Genomic DNA, 20,979 nt, shown 5'->3' with positions numbered 1-20,979 from the left:
AAAAAAAAAAAAAAAAAAGAATTATCACCATATGCAGTACAAAATCCAATCTCTAAATGTGCCATTTTCTTTATATTATTACCCAGTTTATGTATATTTTATGTGGAAGATAAATTTATATAAAAGATAATGTAATCACGAAGCATTTATCCACATTAATTTTTTAGTAAATACGTTAATGTATCAGGCGCTTCATGAAGCATTTATTTCAAAAAAGGTTAATAATGAGCTTTATTATTTGATAAACATAAAAAAGGAATTCACAGAAAAAGATGAATAAAGTGTGTAATAAAGTACAGTCTAAGAATAGTTTATATTTATGCCAAACCAATTAAGATTGGGTGCAGCTTTCTGACTATATCAACTCTGGAATGTTCAGGGTCAGGGCAGAGTATCTGGTCAGACTAGTGGTCAGGTGAGAAGAGCTAGAAGATCTTAAAGAAGACTGTGGAGAATTCTTTCTGAAAGGGTGGGTAGTTAAGTAATAATGGAACTTATGTCTCATTTAGTTCCAGTCTGATCTGAAAGAAGTTACACAAGGAGAGCTCCAAGGCTCAGATCATTCTAGCCATTTCATCCTACACCTTCTCAAGGTTGAAGAGTTGCCCACTTAACATAAAATATCAGTTCTAAGGAACTACTTATACTTGTTAGATCTCACAATTAGAATACAAATAACAAAAGGTACAGTGAATTTCTAGATAAAATGCAAAGCTGCCATAATGCAATGCAACCAAGTTTTCTCTTGTCCATCTCAGTTCAAAAGAAGCAAAATAGAAGGGTGCACAGTCCAAGCTTTCTTAGTATAGCATTTTATTGCAGCTACTTCCACTAGATGGCACTAAAGACTCTTTTAGGAATCAGGCGCTTTAAAAAAAAAAAAAAAAAGTCTGGGTGGGGCAGTAGAAGAAATGAGGTTACCTAGGCTGGCAGAGGTAGAGCTAAGGGAAGCCCCTACTAGAAGATAGCTTCCATGAAAGGAGGGATTTTTGCTTGTTCTACACAATGATATATCCTGGCACACAGTCAAAAGCCCCTGCCTTCATCACTATTCTAGGCGGGGAGCAAGCCACGAAGACATTCTGGGAAAACACATTCCAGGTGCTTAAAGAATAGTTGACGGAATAAATGAAGGTCTTGGAAGAGCCACTGAAAATCATGATCAAATTGGAGTTTCAGAAAGATCTCTGACAGGATTATAGAGAATGGACTGGAAACAGGGACACCAGTTAGTAATCCAAACAAAGTATAATAAGGACTTGAACTTGACTTGAAAGCAGGAATAGTGGGGATGGATGGGAAGGAGTAAATTCAGAGATATGGTGTGGATAATAATGATAACAGTAAAAAGAGCCCCCCATATCAAACACGGGCTAATGCTCTAGAAACACCACCTCCAAATCTCACAACAATCAAGGGAAGATGAAGGTTTTTTTTAAATAGGGCTGAGGACCCTGGGAAATACCAATGTTTAAGAGCTGGGTGGGAGAAATCATGCTCTGCAGGGAGAAAGAAAAGGAGTGGTTAGAGGGGCAGGAAGTAGAGGGAAATTCAAGAATAGTGTTATGGCAGCCAAGGGAGGAGAGAGTTTTGAGAAGAAACTTGTCAATGTCACAAGCAGGGCTGACTGGCTGGTTCAGTTGGTAGAGCCACTTGGTGTGACTCTTGATCTCCAGGTTGTGAATTCCAGCCCCACGGTGATCACAGAACTTACTTAAAACAAAATAATACTATAGCAAATTCTGTTCGATAACAACTGAAAAGGATCCACTGGATTTAACAAGTAGGACGTTATCAGGGACTTTGGAAAAAGCAATTTTCAGAGGAGTGGTGACCGCAAAAGCCAGATCCGAGTGTTTAGGAGTAAAATGCAAGAAGAATTAGAGAAGCAAGTGTAGACTATTCTTTTTAAGAGGCCAAGGGAAATCCGGAGCTAGAGAGGGGCATAGGGTAGGGGACTTAAGTATGAGTATGAATTGAAAGAAAAATCCACCAGAAAGCAAAGGATGAAGACAGAGGAGAGGGAGGAGGCAGATGACGCTGGTCTTCAGAGCACAGAACCTAGGAGATAGGATTCTCTTTCCTTTAAAGTAAGGAAGCAAGAGGGATGGTGAGTGAGAAAAACGTGCAGTGGTAAAAGGTAAGTCTGACATAGCTCTCTGGTTCACTTTCTATGTACTCACTCAGTCTCTGGTGGGGCTAGTCGATCACTATGTCCAATCAAGACCTGCCTGATTTCTTCCTGGTCATCCTGCCCTCCCATCCTTCCTGCCTTTGGTATTTTCTCTATCTTGGGCTACAAGGGTGGGCTGAAACTCTTTAGACACCTTGATGGACCTGATCACTTTCATCAGTCCCATTCCTCTGATCCTGTGATTTCTGTACTTCTCTATACTATTTGCTGCCTGGGGTCCCCAAAAAGATGAAGCAATATGTGAGCATGGAACAAAACACTGAACTGATTCTGGGAAAGGAGAATCCCTAACTAATGATCTCCTGTGACTTCACCCCGCTATCACCTATGGTCTGCGTGACCCACAAAACTCTTGGCTGCATGTAGTCCTGTTTATTCTCCTTTATTGGCGATCATCATTCCCTGCCTCATCAATAACAAGCCTTTATTACAGGTCTACTGATTAGGCACTAGGTTAGTTGCTAAGAGTTTCTCAGCTTCATACAGAGACAGCGTGTTTGTGTGTGGAGTGTATACATATAAACATGCCCCGTATATACATATACACACATACAAACTAAATAGAAACACTTAACACCACAATATAACACAAACTGAAACGAGAAAATTATAGGAAAAGAGCTCCTGGAGCTCAAATCTGGAACCCTGAAGTTACAGGGAGTTTCAAGGAGGTAATGTAAAGCAGGCCTGACATCCAAGGAAGGGTAGGTTTAAATAATAAAGGTGGAAGGATTCTGCGGACAAAACTGGCCAAAAAAAAAAAAAAAAGAAGTGTGTTTGGCAATGCTTAGGGGATAACTAAAAGGCCAGTGTTTGAATGTATTAGGGAATCCAGATTTTATCCTATGGAGATAGGGAGCTACTGAAACTTTTAGAATGAAGCCTGCCTTGTACCATGTTTTCCCAATTAATTTGGGGGAAATTGTAGGATTGATTGAAAAAAAAATGTGACGGCAGGGATAATTCAGAGACTATTACAATATCTGAGGTGAGGGTGTAATACTACAGGTCAGAGTCCTGTACCATCCTAAAATTCTATGCAGTAAGATGTCGGCAGTGGGGATGGAAAAAGATTGGTACCTGCCTGGATATGGAAAAAGAGAAAGGAAGCCAGGAGCACTATAAGGTTTCAAGCTGGAGAGAAGGGGGGATAATGATATCCTTGAGAGAATAAAATAGAAAAATTCAGAGAGCACAGTTTAGTGAGCAAAAAAGTTCAGTGAAGTTTAAGGTAGATGGGCCTAAAGATGATAGGGACACATTTGGGTGCAGATTTAGAATTGAGAGTTGTGACCAAAGCTCAGGGCAGAAAGTGTGGATCTGGGAATCATCTGTGTAAGAGGGCATGTAGAGAGAAAAAGTAGGGTATAAAGAGGATGAAGGGGAACCAGTGAGGAAGGAGAGTGTGAGAAGCAGCCCAAGAGATCAGAAGGCCAGGAGAGTAGAGCATTTCAGAAGTCAAGTAGGAAGCAAGTCTGAAGGATGAGGAAGTAGGTAACAATAGTGAGTACTAAACAGACTGTATATTGAGAAAAGGCCAGTGACTTGGTCACTGGTAATCTACAAGAGAAAAGCTTCAATAGAAAGAAGAGTTGGAAGTTAGTTTATGTGAGGGAGGAAAAAAATGGGTGATGATGGTGACAAACACAGAAAGTGGGACTACTCTTTTGAGAAATGTAGGGGTGAGAGTCACAAAAGTCAGTAAGTGGAAAGCCAGCTCAGTCAAGGGAGGATTTGCTTCCCCCTTTAGGGCTTGATCATAACTCTTAACAGAAAGAACATGCTGGTAAAGGAGTGATTGAAAATGTAGGAGCAGCAAGGTTTTGAAGTGCCAGGAGAGGTTGGAATAAAGAGCAAAGGTGTTGAGGAACAGAAGAAACGCAGTCAGGATGGGTATGAGAGGAGGTGTGACAAACCATAGATTTGGGGGGAGGGGTAGAAGGGGAGGGGTAGAGGGAGATCCCCAACAGCCAGACTTGATCTCACAACCCTGAGATCATGACCTGAGCCAAAATCAAGAGTCAGATGCTTAATCCACTGAGCCACCCAGGCTTCCTGATAAACCATAGATTTTTAAGTAGAAAGTGAGGGAGTTCTCCAGATAGCCTTGCTCTTCTCACTCAATTAAAGGCAGTTACCTGCTGAGTATATAAGTGATTAGATGCTTAAGAAGCTAAGAAAGGAAAGGGAGGTTGGAGTCGAATCTTAAACACGGCATCATAAGACAGGAGTTCAAGTCTCAGATGTGTTACCTTGGGCTGTGCTCACCAGATCTCTCTGAGACTCCGTTTTCCTCATAGAGTTGTTAAAAGATTAAGTGAAATAATGCACATGTCACTTATAAAGCACTTCTTAAACAAGAGAAATTTGGAACACCTACCATGGGAAATGTGATAGAGCATGAGTAAGAGATGAAGCAAAGCATCACCAAGCATCAGGTGAAGTTCAGAGCAAGAATATATAGCAAACACAAGTCTGCACAGTTTTTGCGACTTACTCCAGCACACCAGAGTGTAACAAGCAGATTCTGAGTCAGAGCAGGTGAGGAAAAGGAGGAGAAGCTGAAGAAATCTAGGTGAGGACTATTTTAAGACCTTTGTAGGCATATTTATTTTTGGAAATCACATGTAATTTTATATAAAAGGGGCCTTTGGGGATGCCTGGGTGGCTCAGTCAGTTGGGCGACCAACTCTTGACTTTGGCTGGGGTCATGATCTCGGGCTCCTGGGATCGAGCCCCACGTTGGGCTCGGTGCTTGGCGGGGGGGTCTGCTTGAGGATTCTCCCTCTCCCTTTCCCTCTGCCCCTCCCCCCGCTTTGCTCGTGCATGCTCGCTCGCTCTCTCTCATAAATAAATAAATCTTAAAAATAAATTTTAAAAAGTGGCATTTGACTCATTAACATGTTATATTTTGGAAATGGCCAAACACTTCAATTTCTAAAAATTTTTATAGTTTTCACATTTTATTCACAAGTTTTATTTTGTTTGGTGTTTCAGAGTTCCCTATTTTTGGAAGCTTAGGCTCCAGGCACTGTGCCTATGACATGAGATGAGTAATGGAGACATCAATGAAAGAGCTGCATCAAGTAGGGAAGGTGATAAAACCAGCAGTGAGAGACTCAGGCATACTTGACAGGCTTAAGCGACCAGAAATCATAGGAACAGCGGAGGGTAAGGAGCTAGAGTGTTACCATTTCTGGAAATTGTGGAGTTATCGGTCCCAGATCCCAGGTGTGGCAAAGCCCCCACAGGGCCGAATCAGGAGACTCCAGGTAAGGGTACTTGGAGACAAAAAAACTGTCAAGGCTGCCTGACGCGTTCATCTTCCCCATCAGTTTGTGAGCCCACAAAGGGCTCATCCCTCTTTGACATCCTCCACTCCCACTGTGACCAGTCACGGGCCCTCCCCCATGATCAAAACGGCGGGACAAACGTGCTCCGTTTCTGGTATACAGAACTGTAGAATTCTGGGTGACAAATCCTTAAGCCCTCGGGTCTTCCGCGCCCCTGGCCCCGAAGGGAAACAACGGCTTCTCCAGCCCCGGCGAACCGCGAGCCGAGCTCCCCAACGGCCAGCCCTCGGTTCAACGGTCAACCAGACGGGTCCCCGGAACCAGGGCCTCAGAGCCCTTAGTCCCGGGAAACGAAGCTCTCGTAGCCCGTGCCTAGGCCTGACGGATTCCTGAACTAAAATAAGCTGGGGAGGCCCAGAGGGGAACTCGCGGGCTCTCACCGGCTGAGCAGAAACGTCTGTTGGCACTTCCGAAGCCTCCCGGACGAGGAAGACGCCTCGTCCTACAACTCCCAGCAAGCTGTGCGCGGAGCTCGGGGGCCCACTGACAGCGCCACCCACCAATGGGAAAGCCCAGTCTGGGTTCGTGGGCCCAATCCGAGGGCCCAAAGGAGGTCGTCCCCGGGGCGTATCAGCGCGGCTTTTTAAGGGGGTCCTCTGGCCTCTCTGGTCGCTACAGCGATAGAGAGACAGTCCCCGTAAAAGGGTGACGCTGGCTATACTATGCCGCTCACTCCCAGCCTCGCTCTTTTCCTCCCCTCGGCCCGAGCCCTCCGGCCGCCCGACTACCCCCCCCAACCCCTCGCCGTTAGCTTGGTCCCTCCCCCCCCGTCGGAGTGGACTGGCGAAGATGTGGAATTTCCAAACCTTATTGGATACTGGTGGTGTCACTCTGGTGGGAGGCGGGGCCCCCAGCGGCGAGGGCCGCCCTTCTCGGACGGTGATTGGACTCCCCTGAGTAGACTCGGACTGGGATTGGTGCGAGGAGGGGGCAGAGCCTTCGGGCACCGTGGGCTGCGGTGTTGGGGAGGCGGTGGCCACCCAGGAGCCGGCGGGACGCACGGCTCCTTTGCCGGCCGTGTGCGGTTCGCGCACGGCCGGGTTGGGGGAAGGAGCAAGAGGCCCTCCCCGACTTCATCACGCGGGGGCGGGAGTGGCGCTTGTCGCGTGTCGGGCCGGGGCCAGTGGGGCGGGCGGCGGGAGGGGGGTGGTAGTGGAAGGAGTGAGAGGTGCAGGGGTCTGGGAGTTGGCGGCGGCAGGACCAGCTCAAGACTTAGACCTGGCAGCGCTTCCGGGGAGGAGGACTTGGGGGGCACAGGAGGGCGTGGGCGCGTCTGGTATGGGATGCCATGGAAAGGAGGGGGCCCTCCTAAGTAGATCTGTGGATGGTTCTTTTGACGACTCCTCTTCTACCATTTTGCCCTTTGAATTGCCGAAGAGAGAGTCCCCATGGTCTCTGCTCAAATTCTGCAAACTTTCTCTTTGGGTGGGCTTAATCACCTACTACTTCATTATAGAGCTGCCCACCGCCTTTTGTGATACTGGGCACAAACGTGGGGAATATGTCAGAAAAGAGGAAGCCGCTGCTGGGCTTCGTGGGCAAACTCCCCAGTGGGACTGCGCGTGGGAACTCAGGCAAGACTCACTGCCCTTTGTGCATGGGGCTTTTCAAAGCCCCCAGGCTCTTGCCTTGTTTGCACACAGTTTGCACCACGTGTCTGGAGCAGCTGGAACCCTTCTCAGTAGTGGACATCAGAGGGGGAGACTCTGACACAAGCTCTGAGGGGTCAATATTCCAGGAACTCAAGCCTCCCAGTCTGCAGCCGCAGATCGGCATCCTCTGTCCGGTATGTGATGCTCAGGTGGACCTGCCCATGGGTGGAGTGAAGGCTTTAACCATAGACCACCTGGCCATGAATGACGTGATGCTGGAGAGTCTTCAAGGGGAAGGCCAGGGCCTGGTGTGTGACCTGTGCAGCGACAGAGAAGTGGAGAAGAGATGTCAGACCTGCAAAGCCAATCTCTGTCACTTCTGCTGCCAGGCGCATAGGTAAAGTCGGGCTCCCCCACCCCCACCCCCCTCCTTGCAGCTTAAGAGCAGAATACAAAGAGGTGTCAAGCCAGAAATCCCTGGGTGAGCAGATGGGAAGGAAAGCTCTCTCAGATGCCCTGTAAGGCCAAAGAGCAGTATACGCTGTGATAAATACTCCGGAGTGGTAGTTAACTCCTGCAGCCTTACATAATACCCCTAGTAATAATAGAAGCAAAGGTTTGCGTAGCCCTTTTCAGTTTGCAAAGCACACTCACTGTTTCCTTGGATCATCAGTCCTTTGTATGGTGAATAATTGTAGTGGGTGCTGGATAAACAGAGAAGAATGAATATAATAGCATAGCCCCTGGCCTTGATCGCATTTGATGCCTTGCAGCTCTTATAGAAAAGCAAACACTGTTTTCACTCCCGTTTATTATTTGAGGAAACTGAAGCTCAGCAAAATGTGATTTGCCAAGGTTCCACAGCTGGTACGTAGTGTATAACAGAACCCAGGTTTGGTTTTGTTTTTATTTATTTATTTGACAGAGAGAGACACAGCGAGAGAGGGAACACAAGCAGGGGGAGAGGAAGAGGGAGAAGCAGGCTTCCCCCTGAGCAGGGAGCCCAATGCAGGGCTCCATCCCAGGACGCTGGGATCATGACCTGAGCTGAAGGCAGACGCTTAATGACTGAGCCACCCAGGCGCCCCCAGAACTCAGTTTTAAATCCAGGTCTTCTGACTGCATTCTGTGCTCTTTCTAGTAATCCATGCTGCCTTCCCAGTATAAGGTGCTATTTGGCTGGGCCCCACTGCAGCCTTAGCCTTGTACCCTAGAGTGACTCTGGAGCTTGGTGAGGTGGGCCTATAGGTGCTTGTTGGGGTGCAGATTTATGTCTTTTATGGCATTTGGTGAATAGCCGGTCACATGAATCACTCTTTGTCCCTTCTCCGCCCCCTCCCCCATTCCAGGACATCTGAATTTAAAATAGCCAAGATTTTGGATTTAGCTTAAAATAGTTTTTAAATTCTGTCCTCCATTTGGTTTCTGGTCTCACCAACAGAACAAGTTAGTCTTCAGTCTTCCTATTTTTAACTTGTAGTTATGACTACCTTGCTGCCAGCTAATCAGCTGACCCTGTTTTGTCTACAGCCACTCTTCTGGTGCTGGAATAGGCATGCCAGCTCCGAGGTGGTCTCCTGCTGTCGGGGGATCTCTCAACAGTCAACTGGGTTTCCTGGGGAGTCCCCTGAATCTCTAGAGGGCTACAGAAAAGGGGAATTAACAGAGAGTTGTGATCCTACTGACCATTGATTTCAGTCTTTCTAATAATGCCAATGACTCTTGGGGAAAATTCGAGCTTGCTGCTTTGGGTGATGCAATCTCTGGTCAGAGGAAATGCTTTACCAAAATCTCAAGTGAAAGTGGACGGAGACTCTCTGTCGGGGCCAGCTGGACACTTTTTCATTGCCGGGGGTTTATCGCTGTGCCACGTGGCACAGTTTCTGTCTCTTGGTGCTGGATTCCCACCATGCTCTCACCTCTAGCTTGCTGAAGGAGTAGGCCGTGGCTCTTGTCTCAACTTGCCAAACTAATGCTTCAGAGAAAGTTCCAGGCCATAGCCTTAGTGTTGCAACCTTTGGCAAAGTCCCGTCCCAGGCCAGAGAGCTTTTATTCAAGGTAGTAGCCTTTTCGAGTAGGTGTTATTCACTCCCCATACAGATGAGGAGGAACTGGAATCCGAGAGGATCACATAGTTAAGAGGTCAGAGCAAGGGGCTGAACTCAGATCTCTGACTTCCCGAGCCATGCTGTGAAAACTGCCAGATCATTTCCCAGCGGAATCGTCCCCTAATTTCCTGTCCCTGACTCTGTCCCCAGGCGGCAGAAGAAGACAACTTACCATACGATGGTGGACCTAAAAGACTTAAAAGGCTGCAGCAGGATCGGGAAGCCCATTCTGTGTCCTGCGCACCCTGCAGAGGACCTGAGGCTGTTCTGTGAGCTCTGCGACCGGCCCGTGTGTCGGGACTGCGTGGTGGGGGAGCACCGGGAGCACCCCTGTGACTTCACAAGCAATGTTATCCACAAGCATGGGGACGCGGTGCGGGAGCTCCTCAAAGGCACCCAGCCCCACGTGGAGGTGTTGGAGGAAGCCCTCGCACAGATCAAAGGGATGAACAGTGCCCTCCAGGAGCAGGTGGGGGCTGTGGCCGCCGACGTGCGAACATTCTCTGAGGGCTATGTCAAGGCCATTGAGGAGCACCGGGACAAGCTGCTGAAGCAGCTGGAAGACATACGGGTCCAGAAGGAAAACTCCCTGCAGCTGCAGAAGGCCCAGCTGGAGCAGCTGCTAGCTGACCTGCGGACTGGTGTGGAGTTCACAGAGCACCTGCTGACCAGTGGTTCAGACCTGGAGATCCTCATCACCAAGGGGGTGGTAGTAGAACGGCTCACAAAGCTGAACAAAGTCGAATATAGTGTCCATCCTGGAGTAAACGATAAGATATGCTTCTCTCCTCAGCAGAAAGCAGGCCGGTGCCGTGGCTATGAAGTTTATGGGGCCATCCATACCAAAGAGGTCGATCCAGCCAAATGTGTCCTTCAAGGAGAAGGTAGGAGGCATTTCCTGCTGGCCTTGAGAGGGCAGTGGACGGGGACATGGTGTTTAAAGAGGTGTGGCTTTTTTTAGCTGGGGCCTTCATCCAGCTAGGAAGAGTTTCCTCCCGACCAGTTTACCAAGGGAGAGAGCCATACTGATCTGAAGGACCGTGACTCCTCCCTCGCCCTTTCTTTCTGTTTCATTCTGGCCAGGGTACGGTTAGTACTCATACACGGGTGAGGCTTGACCCTTTTCCAGTTGAGCAAAGTAGTAACTAGCAAGGACCTCAAAGGAGCATGCTGTTTCTATCAGATGATAGAACAGAGACAGTGCCCGAAGACGATCCCAGGATGGGCCGCGGTGAAATCCTGCCTGCCCGTAGAGGAGCGTGGCAGGGCCCCAGAGGGCTCGGATCATTCCGAAGAGAGTTTCAGAGGAGTGAGGAAGACAAGGTTAGAGCGTCCTTTCTTCTGTGCCCCTCTTGGTTTATGTAAGCCACATCTTGACATTTAAAAGATGATGGTAGGCATTTCATTCGGTCGGGGGAGAAACAACTTCCTTTGGCCCTTCTATTCCTAAAGGAGGCAGTTATTGGAACAGAGATACGTCCGAGATCAGTCCTGATGGGCAGACTGTACTGTAGATGCAGCCTGACTCCGGCACAGGCATTCTCGGCCTTTTGGAGGTCAGAGATCCCTTTGAGAATGATCCCTCCCCAAGAACATCCACTAATTTGGGCACCGCACTTCTGGAGATTCTTGGACCCCTCATAAGCCTCTCCAGAGACCACATGGTAGTTCATGAGCCCCAAGTTAAGAAGCCCCGTTGCATCTGCTGGCCCAGAGGCTGCACCTACTGAATATTTCCCTAGCAGCTTGGCTCAAGTGCTGAAGGGTCTGGTCTGATCAGCTGTACCCCCTGCCCATTCCAGCATGATCTGCATCTCAGAGAGGGTAGTTTGGGGCTTATGAGCTTCCCTCACAGGGTCTAGAGGTTTTCTGCTCTGAATATGTAGGTCTATCCTGAGTATTTTCAGAGCTCCCTTTAGGGCTGCAGTTAAGGTTCAGGATCCTGTGTGATCCAAGGCAGCAACTGGCTGAGAGACAGCCAGGCTCGCCAGGAGGGACTCCCAGGAGGTATGCTCTGGGGGCCAGAGCAGGAAGAGAAGAGAAAGGGAGCAGGGCAATTACGGTAAACGGGAAGCATGACCTTTTGCTCTAAAGAGAAGCAGCAAGATGGTGTCTGATCTGGGGATGCAGTCACCCTGGCTGGCCTTTGAGGTGAGGACTGAATGTTTATCTTCCGCAGATCTCCACCGAGCCCGGGAGAAACAGACAGCCTCTTTCACCCTGCTGTGTAAGGATGCGGCAGGAGAGAGCATGGGCCGGGGAGGAGACAGCGTGCGAGTCGCGGTCATCCCTAAAGATAAGAAAGACAGGTGTGTATTACACAGCCAGGTGTCAAGGGTAATAAGCAGTGACAAAACTGGACACTTGAGGCCCCTTTGCAGTTGGGGAGGTGTACCTGGAGTAGTTACATCCTACCCCCCGCCCCCCAGCTGCTATTAAAAAATGTGATACGACCAGCTGGAGCAGATGTGTTTTCTTGCGCGGATTTTATGCCAATACTCCATTCTCTCCCAAAGGTCTGCTCCGCCCCTCAGCTTGTCTGAAAAATACTCTATGTTAGACCGCACGGGCCCCTTCTCAAAATTCAGCCCCACTTTGCTACTCCACTGGGCTGGGAATATATTCATGTGCCTCTGAGATCAAAGGAGGAAGGAGAGCAAGAGGGTACAGCAAGCCCATCAAAGAGGACACAGTAACTCTTTCAAGGAATTCCTCTGTACACCAGATTAAATCGGCATTTACGTTGCTTCCCTTCTGTTGTAAAATTAATTTCCGAGACCAATGGAAGGAGCGTCCTGCTTGGGGGACAATTTCAAGTGAATGTTGGGTGGAATGGTGTAGGGTTCACACCTCAAGTGGTAGGCGGCCCCAGCAGGCCTGTGAGTGGTTTTCTGAACCCCATCTGCATTCAGTCCAGTCAGAGCGCTGGTGCAAGATAACAAGGATGGGACGTACTACGTCTCCTACACCCCCAAGGAGCCTGGTGTCTATACCGTGTTGGTCTGCGTCAAAGAGCAGCATGTGCGGGTGAGTAGGACCTATGCCTGTCCTCCCTGGCCTTCTCTCTCCCTGCTTCCTCTGGCTTCTACCATCTCAGGATGCGGAGACATGTCTCGTGGGATCAGCTGTATGGAGGGATTGAATAGGATCCTCTTTCTTCCTTCTCCTCACTTGAGAAATGAGCCAGATTTTGCTGGTGACCATAACTCTGTGCCTATTCCTCCTCCTGGCTGTTGGCTTGTATTTTATCATTCTCCCCTTCGGGGAATTCTTAATTTGGGAAAGATACCTTCATCCCAGGGGGCATTCCGCCAGGGGACAGGCGTACACATTCAAGCAATATCCTCTAGCTCGGGATTGTTCAGACTGTGACCAGACAGACTGGAACTTACTGGAACACAATTTGGGAGAGTTATGCCCTCTTCCCCTCAACTGACCAGTCATCTATCTACCTGACCCATCTGTCCTCGTAACTCTTTCGCCTGTTTCCATATGTGCTTAGCTCTTACCAGGGTTACTGCACCCCCCGCCCCCAGACAAGACTGGTCTAGAGATTGCGTATTTTTTTAAAATCGGGCAATACTCAGCAGGTCCGACGGAATCTCGAGTAGTCACAGATTTTCCCCAACCAGAAAGCAACACTGACAGGGATGATAAAGTACCATAGTGTCTTGATGTGTCAGGCTTGTGATGTGTGCAGGAAGGAAGACTCCTGTTCAACTCCACTTACTGCCTAATTACATTGGCCGGAGTGGGCTGCGTCCCTCTGCATACATTCGTAGGCCTTTTTCTTCCAGGCCATTCGGGCCTAGGGATCATCGCGCAGTTGGACTGAGAAACAAACGTGCTGAGGTACACAGTCCCTGTAGAGCAAAACCAGAACTTGAACCCATTTCTTTGAACTCCCAAGTTGTTTTTAAAATGGACCATAAACTCTTGAAAGGAGGAGAGATCGAACACGTGAAAGGCTTTTAAGGTGCCAGACTCTCTGTTTTGTGCTCCTGCAGACAGTGTGCTTCTCAGTCAGGGTCAGGCCCATAAGCTACACTTATTAGATGCTGACTACCTAACATAGGACAGGAAGTGGAGAACGGAAGTTGTCCTGGAAGGAGAGGGGCAGGTGGGAGAGTTTCGAATTTGAGGATCATCAACCACGTGCTCTTCACCTTTCTGCCTGTATCCTCACGGGCCGAGACTAAGTGGATGGGGAAACAGAAACATCCAGGATGGAGGGGTGGGAGGAGGGGAGCGAGACTCAGCATGTGAGGGAAGGAGGTGCGTGACTGAGACATTGGAGAAGGGATCACGGGACGGCCTAGCCTTGTGGTTGCGGCGCTCTACTAACGAGCCCTGAGACTCTTCCAGAACGGAGATGGAGACACCAGTGACACGAAACACAGCTTGGGTTTATTCGTGTATCAGGCAGGCTCCGTCCTAGAGGGGCCGCACAGATTCCTTGACTCTCACGCATTTGTATCTGGCGCCACACAGCTGAGCACCCAGCTGTCACTGTCCCCTCGTCCGTTTCCCTCTGCTGTCCTCGTCTCTCCGGGGCCAGGCCCTGTGACTGCGTTTAAGCACATGGGATGCTTAGCACATCCCTGTTGACTCATAAGGTGCTGTTCTTTGCTCTTGGTCTGAACACTGAAGGGCTCACCGTTCACCGTGACCGTGAGGAAAAGGCATCGGCCACACGCGGGCGTGTTTCACTGCTGCACGTTCTGCTCCAGCGGAGGCCAGAAGACTGCTCGCTGTGCTTGTGGAGGTACCATGCCAGGTGAGGGGACACTCGAAAGTCTCCCAGCAATGGGGCTCAACTACCGCACAGCCACTAGGTTTAGGAGATTCAGACTTAGGCTTTCTTTCTGGGAATATAATCCATGCGTATCAGTACACCACAGTTCTAAAAGTTTCACTTTAAAGCTTTTTTGTTCTGAAAAGTGAGATAGTAAGCTTAAAAGTTCTGAGTTCTTTCAGTTCTGATCCAGTTCACCAATCTTATGAGCCCTGTGCTTCTCCCCGGGATGCTCGATGTCCATCTGTACCCTTTCCACCAGCCTGGCAGTGTAAAAAAAAATCCAAACCCACTCTGTTCCTTTTAAAACCTTAAAGAAATTCCAAGCAAGTCAGGGATGGGGAAGTGGATGATTAAATCAGTTGACCAGGTCTGGCTCTTTTTGGGGGAAGGAGGGTCGATTCAGGCAGGAGATCTAATTTTTTCTTTTCTTTCTTTTTTTTTTTTTTTAAAGATTTTATTTATTTATTTGACAGAGAGAGAGACAGCTAGAGAGGGAACACAAGCAGGGGGAGCAGGCAGAGGGAGAGGGAGAAGCAGGCTTCCCGCCGAGCAGGGAGCCCGATGCGGGGCTCGATCCCAGGACCCCGGAATCATGACCTGAGCCGAAGGCAGGTGCTTAACGACTGAGCCACCCAGGCGCCCCTAATTTTTTCTTTTTTTAAGTAGGCTCCACTCCAAGCATAGAGCCCAATGTGGGCCTTGAACTCACAACCCTGAGATCAAGACCTGAGCTGAGATCAAGAGTCGGACGCTTAACCAACTGAGCCACCCAGGCGCTCCTCTAATTATTTTTTAAAAAGTATTCTATTGTGTTCCTACTCTGATGGTGAGCCTTAAGAGGCTCGTGCATGGGGCGCCTGGGTGGCTCAGTCATTAAGCGTCTGCCTTCAGCTCTAGGTCATGGTCCCAGGGTCCTGGGATCGAGCCCCGCATCGGGCTCCCTGCTCTGTGGGGAGCCTGCTTCTCCCTCTCCCACTCTCCCTGCTTGTGTTCCTGCTGTCTCTGTGTCTATCTCTGTCAAATAAATAAAATCTTTAAAAAAAAAAAAAGGCTCGTGCACCCTTTTGCATAAACACTTTAGGAACTACCTTCTTTATTTCAGCCACTCTACCCTTCTCTTTTATTTCAATTATTTTTCAGTTAAAACTCAAAACAGTTCATCACCTTGAGTTAGCAGAATGTTAAAACAACACTCTTCTTAGAACTTCAGCAAATCTTAATTGATTTGCTGTCTTCAGTCCTTGGGAGTCCTCCTCCTACAGAGGCACCAGATAGCTTGTTTCTATTGCTGGGTTTTTATTACATGTTTTTACATCCATGAGTCTAAATGTTGCCAGAAACGTTAGTTTCCATGGTAAACTGCTGGACTTCACTCTTAATGGTTGTCTTCTGTCTCCTCTTGGTACCACACAGGTGGGTACCTAGGCTGTGGCCACGGACACAAAGGCCACCCAGGTCGCCCGCACTGGTCATGCTGTGGGAAGTTTGCCGAGAAGTCGGAATGCACGTGGACAGGTGGGCAGAACGCACCAAGGAGTCTCCTCAGGACCGTGGCACTCTGATGCCTTCCTGGGTACGTGGCCAGCCCGTTAGCTGCAGCCAGTTCAACTTCCAATTACCAGAGGACCCCAGACCTTGATTAATTCTGAAGAAGCGGATAGAATTAAAAACAGAGTGCCTTATCTTATACTCTCAATTTCCAGTCCTTTCTTGTGAGTCACTCACTGATGGTATGTACAGATGATTGAGCACCAGAGACCACGTTTCTCTTCATGATGGTTGGCAGGGTTCATTCTACACTGAGGCTCCCTTTTCTTGTGCAGGAACGGAGCAATCTACGCTGTTGGAACTTAGTGATCACGGGGAGAGTTCAGTTCCTGACTTCTGGATATGTAACTCGTTTATTTCTCCCTAAGCCACATGTTTGCTGTTTCCCTCAAAGAATTAAAAACTGCTTTTCATCATATCTACTTTTTGCTAGCACACTTTAAATGGATTATAATGGGATCTTGCTGTTTTGGTGGAGGTCCCCGGCTTCACCCCTAGGCCACGTCCATCTCCTGCTCGCCAGCCTAGATTACTGTTTGGTCAAGGGCATACAAGTAGTAAGTAAATAAAGGGGAACAGTGTTGAAATACCAGCTCAGAAATTTGTTACAGGTCTACTCTTGCCAGGCACTCTGGATACTTTGATCCTCCTCACATCTCCCAACCCTCTGTTATTTAGAGAGCAGTCTTCCCTTCTGTCTGTAGAGCTAGAAAGTTCAGTAGAAGCTCTGAGTCCTAGTGTGCCTGCTTAGCTGTCAGCGCCTGAAAGGGACTCTGGGAAGAGGCAGCACGCAGCGCTGGTCCTGCATCCCTGCCGAGGGCCTCCCTGCATATAGTCGGTGTGTTCCTCTGGGACTCCTGATTTCAGTGTGTATCAGCTCTCACTACTGAAATCGGCATTGCAAGAGCCACTAAGAAGCCGGTGACTCATTTGAGCAGTGAATTGGGTCAGGCAAAGGAAGTGAAGTAAGCAGACGCAACGTGGACTGTCGGGTCATCATGGGATACATTTCTTTCCTCCTTAGGGCTGGTAGATGTGAGCTACATCATTGCCGTAAATCCTAAGATACTCCCTGTATTCCCACCCTTTTCTGGGAAGATTCCCTTCGGTGCTCTCTAACCCAAATCTGATCTTCCCACAAGACAGTGATGGCCCTGCGAGCCTCGCAAAGTGTTCGTTAGCTACTTGCTCTTCCTCACTCCTTGTAACCGCTGGGCCCCAAGTCAGGTGGGTGTCCTGTGAGCTCATCACTGCTGCTTTAGGATCAGCATTCCTCAGCCAGGAGCGGTCTTTCCCCACCAGGGACATTTAGTCAAGTCTTAAGAGACATTTTTCCTTGTACAGCTGGAGGCTGGTGCTACATCTGTTGTGTAGAAGTCTGGAATGCTGCCCAGCTCAGGACAGCCTTCTGCAACAGGGAATTACCCAGCCCAAAATACTCACCGTGCCGCTGTTGAGAAACCCTGTTCCGGACCATTCTCTCTCTTTTTTCAGAAAATGGCCAGCCTTGAGGCTCATGCCTCTCTACAACTTGCTGCCCCCCCCCCCCCCGCCGTGGTTCAGCCATCCACACAGCCCCGCATCATTCCCCCGCATTCCTTGAGGATTTTAGCCTGAGCTTGCTGCCACGGCAGAACCATGCCTCTTGGTCTCAGAGTAATTCAGTATCCACATAGGCTTCTTAATTCCGTGACCAATTCTCTGCTCCTTTTCCCCTACCTTAGCCTACAGTCAGTCATCCCCTAGAGCTGGCTGGATTCCAGTTGTACCCTCTGCATCCTTTCCATTTCAAGCATCCCATGACCACAAGCTCCCATCTCTCCAGCTTACCCATGATAATAACCCGACTCTCTTCCTGGAACCCACAATGCAGTGATTCCCCCACCTTCTCGTGGTTCCCCCTCATGCCCGCATGTGCTTTCCTTCATTCTCTCTCAGCTTAGATTCTACAGACCATCATTATAATCACTCTCTTGCATGTGGTCTCCCTGCCATTCTTGAAAAAACCCCCAGTTGGATCCATCTCTCCCTCTAACCCGACTGGATGATCCTGGAGAAAAACACAAGAGCACGAGGACTTAGCCTCACTTTAAATCTACGACCACTAATGTCAGTGGGCTCTTAGCATCGCTTAGTTGTTTGACAACATCTCTCTCGTCAGTTGGTTCCCCTGCTCTGCCAGACAATTATTTCATACTTTCTTCTCAAACTCCACTTTCCACCCAGCTTCCCCTCCCCACTTATGACCTTGCTTTTTATTTCACCAAGAAAATAAAAGGATTCAGAAGAGAATTCTCCTACCTTCTCACCACATCTACAAATCTGCCTATAGCCTTATCAAAAGCAAACCTCTGGGGCCGCCTGGGTGGCTCAGTGGGTTAAGTGTCTGCCTTCCACTCAGGTCATGATCCCGGGGTCCTGAGACTGAGCCCCACACTGGGCTCCCTGCTCAGCAGGGAGTCTGCTTCTCCCTCTGCTTGTGTTCTCTCTCTCACTCTCTCACTCACTGTCTCAAGTAAATAAAATCTAAAAACAAAACAAAACAAAAAACAAACCTCTATACTTGTATGCCAGACCGCATTGCATCTCCACAACCCAGGAACATAGCTCCAGGAATTCCCTCAGGAACATGTACAATATTCCCCCCTCTTTAAAAAAAAACAGATTTCCTTTGATTTTTGTACTAGTCTGCTCGTGCTGCCATGACCAAATACCACACACTATGGGGCTCCAACAACAGAAATTTATTTCTCTCAGTTCTGGAGGCTGGAGGTCCAAGGTGAAGGTTTCTCTTGAGGCCCCGCTCTTGGCTTCCAGGTGGCTGCTCCCTCCTGTGTCCTCACGTGGTCTTGCCTCCATGCAGACACATCCCTGGTGTCTCTTTCTCTTCTTACAAGGACACCGGTCCTACTGAGTTAGGGCCCACACTTCTGACCTCATTTGACCTCAGTTATCTCCTTAAAAGCCCAGTCTCCAAATACTGTCACACTGGGGATTGGGCTTCAGTCTATGAATTGGGGGGTAACAAAATTCAGTCCATAACATGTTTCACCCCTCTGACAACTACTCCATTTTCTGCTTCCCTTTAAAAAACTTCAAAAATAATTGTTTGCTATCTCTACTTCTCCTTGCGTCCTCTTAGATCGAACCCAATCAGCCTTTCTTCCACACCACTCCACTGCTCATCAAGGTCCCCAGGAACGTCCACATTATTGAACCTCATGATCAGTTCCTGATGTTTCCATCAACCGCATTTAACACAGCTGATCACTTTCCCCTCCTTGAAACATTCCCTTCGCTTGGTTCGCATGGCATCACTCTCCATTCTGTCTCACTGACTTCTCCTGACTCTTCCTCTTTGCTAGTTCCTTCTCATCTCCCCCGGTCCTACATGTTGGACAGCCCTAAGGATCCGTTCTTGCATTTCTTTGTCGTCCCCCCTCCCTAGATGATCTCCTCCTCTCTTGACTCTAAATACCATTTAGACACTGAAAACTCCTACATTTACCTCCCGCTCCAAATTCCAACAGCTTAACACCTCCACTTGGAGGCATTCCAGGCGCCTCAAATTTCAGATGTCCACAACAGAACTCTCAGTTTCCCATTCTCGCTTCCCACCTGCCTATACTAGCAAACTGCTTCTCCTGCAGTCTGCTCCACCTCTTTAAGAGGAAAGTCCAAATCCATTCTTACAGGTGGTAGAGTCAGTGGCCTGGTAAACGTGCTTGACTCCCCTCTCACGCACCACATCCAATCCATGGGTGAGTCCGTTCGGCTTTCCCTTCAAAATACATCTGCCGAGCACGGCTTTCCACCTCCACGGCCACTATCCTGGTGTAAGACACCAAGATTTCTCCCCTGCCTCCTAGATGGTCTCCCTGCTCCCACCCTTCCCCTCCTGTGGCCTGTTCTCCCCTCCGGAGTCAGAGAGGTCCTTCTGAAATACCTCAGATCATGTCACTCTGCCGCTCAACACCCAGCATCTTCCCATCTTACTCAGAACAAAGCCAGCGTTTACGTCAGCATGTAAGAGCCTGTATCCCGGCTCCCCGTTCTCTCATTTCCTCCCCCTCACCCCAGTCACTCATTCCAGCCCAACCTGCCTGCCTGGGGCTCTGCAAACTCTGCACATACTCCGTGTAGCAGCCTTTATGATCACTGCCCTGCCGTCTGGAATGTTCTTCTCACAGATGTTTAATGACTGATTCTCTTTCTCCTCAGGTTTCGGCTCCTACGTCAATCATCATCTTACGGGAGAGGTCCCTAACTAACCTGTATAAAATAGCACCTCGCCACCCCAGGGCCCCGCATCACCCTCACTCAGCTTCATCACTGTCTCACATACATATTCTATTTGTTTAATGTTTGTTCTCTCATATTAGACTGTCAGCCCCATGAAGGCAGGGACTTGGCATTTATTGACCACATTGTCCCCATGTTCCTGGAACATAGTAGAGGCTTAATCAGTGTTTTGTTGAATAAAAAAAAGATATAATCTGGTACAAGTTTTAGTTTGGATCTCCTTGGTATCTGTTTCTATAAGCCAGACTTTCCTTCCCCCAAACGCCAATAGTTGTCATTTAACCAAATACCACTTGGAAAAAAAAAAAAAAAATCTCAGCCTTCTGTCAAACCTGCTGGATAAATTGTACGCACTTTAGGGACCAGCCTTGAATTTTCCAATTACCTCAGACATCCAGGGAATTGCTTTGCCGTGAAGAAGTTTATTGTATTACATCATTTATCCCCGTGTGTCTTTTAACGAATCAGACTTCAGAACTGAGGATTAAAAGCTTTTCATTTATTTCAGTTGGAAAAGGGTTTTGGTAATTGCAGAACTCTACTGCAGATGAAGCTCGACTGCAACAGAGACGTTCCGTCAGACATCCAGGTTCTGGCGCATGTCCTAGCCTTGAAGCAGTACTCACAGTAGCCATGCTGTTATAGACATTGAGATAGTTGGTGTGGGAGGAGGGGTAGGCTGTTCATTGGCCTGCCATACGACGGAGTCTACATTCAGTGCGACTGTCCTGCCAGCTGACAGGCCCTGCAAAGTTAAGAGTGATCTGCAGAGCCCCAGACTCCCGAGGTGAGAGGAAAAAAAAGAGATCTGAGGGTTTAGGACTTGTCCCCGGTGTCGCAAAATGCTTCAGAAATCACCCTGGAGTCGTGAGCACTGAAGCATCAACAAGGTGCAGCATTATGATGTAAGTTTTATCTCCCATGTTACAGGTAAGGCAAAAGGGCCACAAATTACTGCCTCTGTCCTCTGGGAGGTCGTCACAGGATAAACACCTTGGCTGTCTTGGATGACAAACACACACACCGGTCAGCCCCGCCCACTCTAATCTCTGAGATGCAGTCCTCAGTCAGCTTCACTCCCGGG

At 48.6% G+C, this 20,979-nt stretch overlaps 1 protein-coding gene and 1 long non-coding RNA gene across 6 annotated transcripts in view; one reads left to right on the top strand and one right to left on the bottom strand.

Moving 5' to 3' along the window:
• Window positions 1-6,032, bottom strand: part of LOC115937906 (uncharacterized) — a 28,471-nt gene extending 22,439 nt beyond the window's left edge. Inside the window, exon 1 of one of the 2 annotated variants that reach the window (XR_014144120.1) lies at window positions 5,386-6,032. This is a non-coding gene — a long non-coding RNA (uncharacterized LOC115937906). The remainder of the gene's footprint in view (window positions 1-5,385) is intronic. The other variant, XR_004073116.2, reaches the window with a different exon arrangement.
• A 240-nt stretch (window positions 6,033-6,272) lies between these two features.
• TRIM45 (tripartite motif containing 45) lies at window positions 6,273-20,100 on the top strand. 4 transcript variants are annotated; one of them, XR_014144119.1, is made up of 7 exons: window positions 6,273-7,536; window positions 9,398-10,131; window positions 11,427-11,556; window positions 12,160-12,274; window positions 13,898-14,024; window positions 15,459-15,775; window positions 15,869-16,011. XR_014144119.1 is itself a non-coding variant. In XM_081815783.1 (7 exons), the coding sequence occupies exons 1-6, from the start codon at window positions 7,049-7,051 to the stop codon at window positions 15,605-15,607; spliced, it is 1,743 nt and encodes a 580-aa protein (XP_081671909.1). In that variant the 5' UTR covers window positions 6,273-7,048; the 3' UTR covers window positions 15,608-15,618; window positions 19,815-20,100. The 4 variants fall into 4 exon arrangements, 3 of the variants coding, with proteins under 3 accessions (XP_081671909.1, XP_081671910.1, XP_081671908.1); XM_081815783.1 differs by lacking the exon at window positions 15,869-16,011 and adding an exon at window positions 19,815-20,100 and having other exon boundaries at window positions 15,459-15,618; XM_081815784.1 differs by having other exon boundaries at window positions 15,459-15,618.
• Window positions 20,101-20,979: the final 879 nt, after the last annotated feature.

Source organism: Leptonychotes weddellii, chromosome 4 (assembly GCF_054177405.1).
Source record: "Leptonychotes weddellii isolate Sample4059 chromosome 4, ASM5417740v2, whole genome shotgun sequence".
Lineage (NCBI taxonomy): Eukaryota > Metazoa > Chordata > Mammalia > Carnivora > Phocidae > Leptonychotes > Leptonychotes weddellii.
Note: the sequence above shows the minus strand (reverse complement) of the source record. Positions and strands in the feature narration are given on the sequence as shown.

Excerpts from the sequence above, each read along its gene's own strand:
- TRIM45 (XM_081815783.1), top strand. The coding sequence starts at position 7,049 with ATGTCAGAAAAGAGGAAGCCGCTGCTGGGCTTCGTGGGCAAACTCCCC. Across the intron at positions 10,132-11,426 it reads ATGTGTCCTTCAAGGAGAAG|ATCTCCACCGAGCCCGGGAG; the intron begins GTAGGAGGCATT and ends TATCTTCCGCAG. Across the intron at positions 12,275-13,897 it reads TCAAAGAGCAGCATGTGCGG|GGCTCACCGTTCACCGTGAC; the intron begins GTGAGTAGGACC and ends TGAACACTGAAG.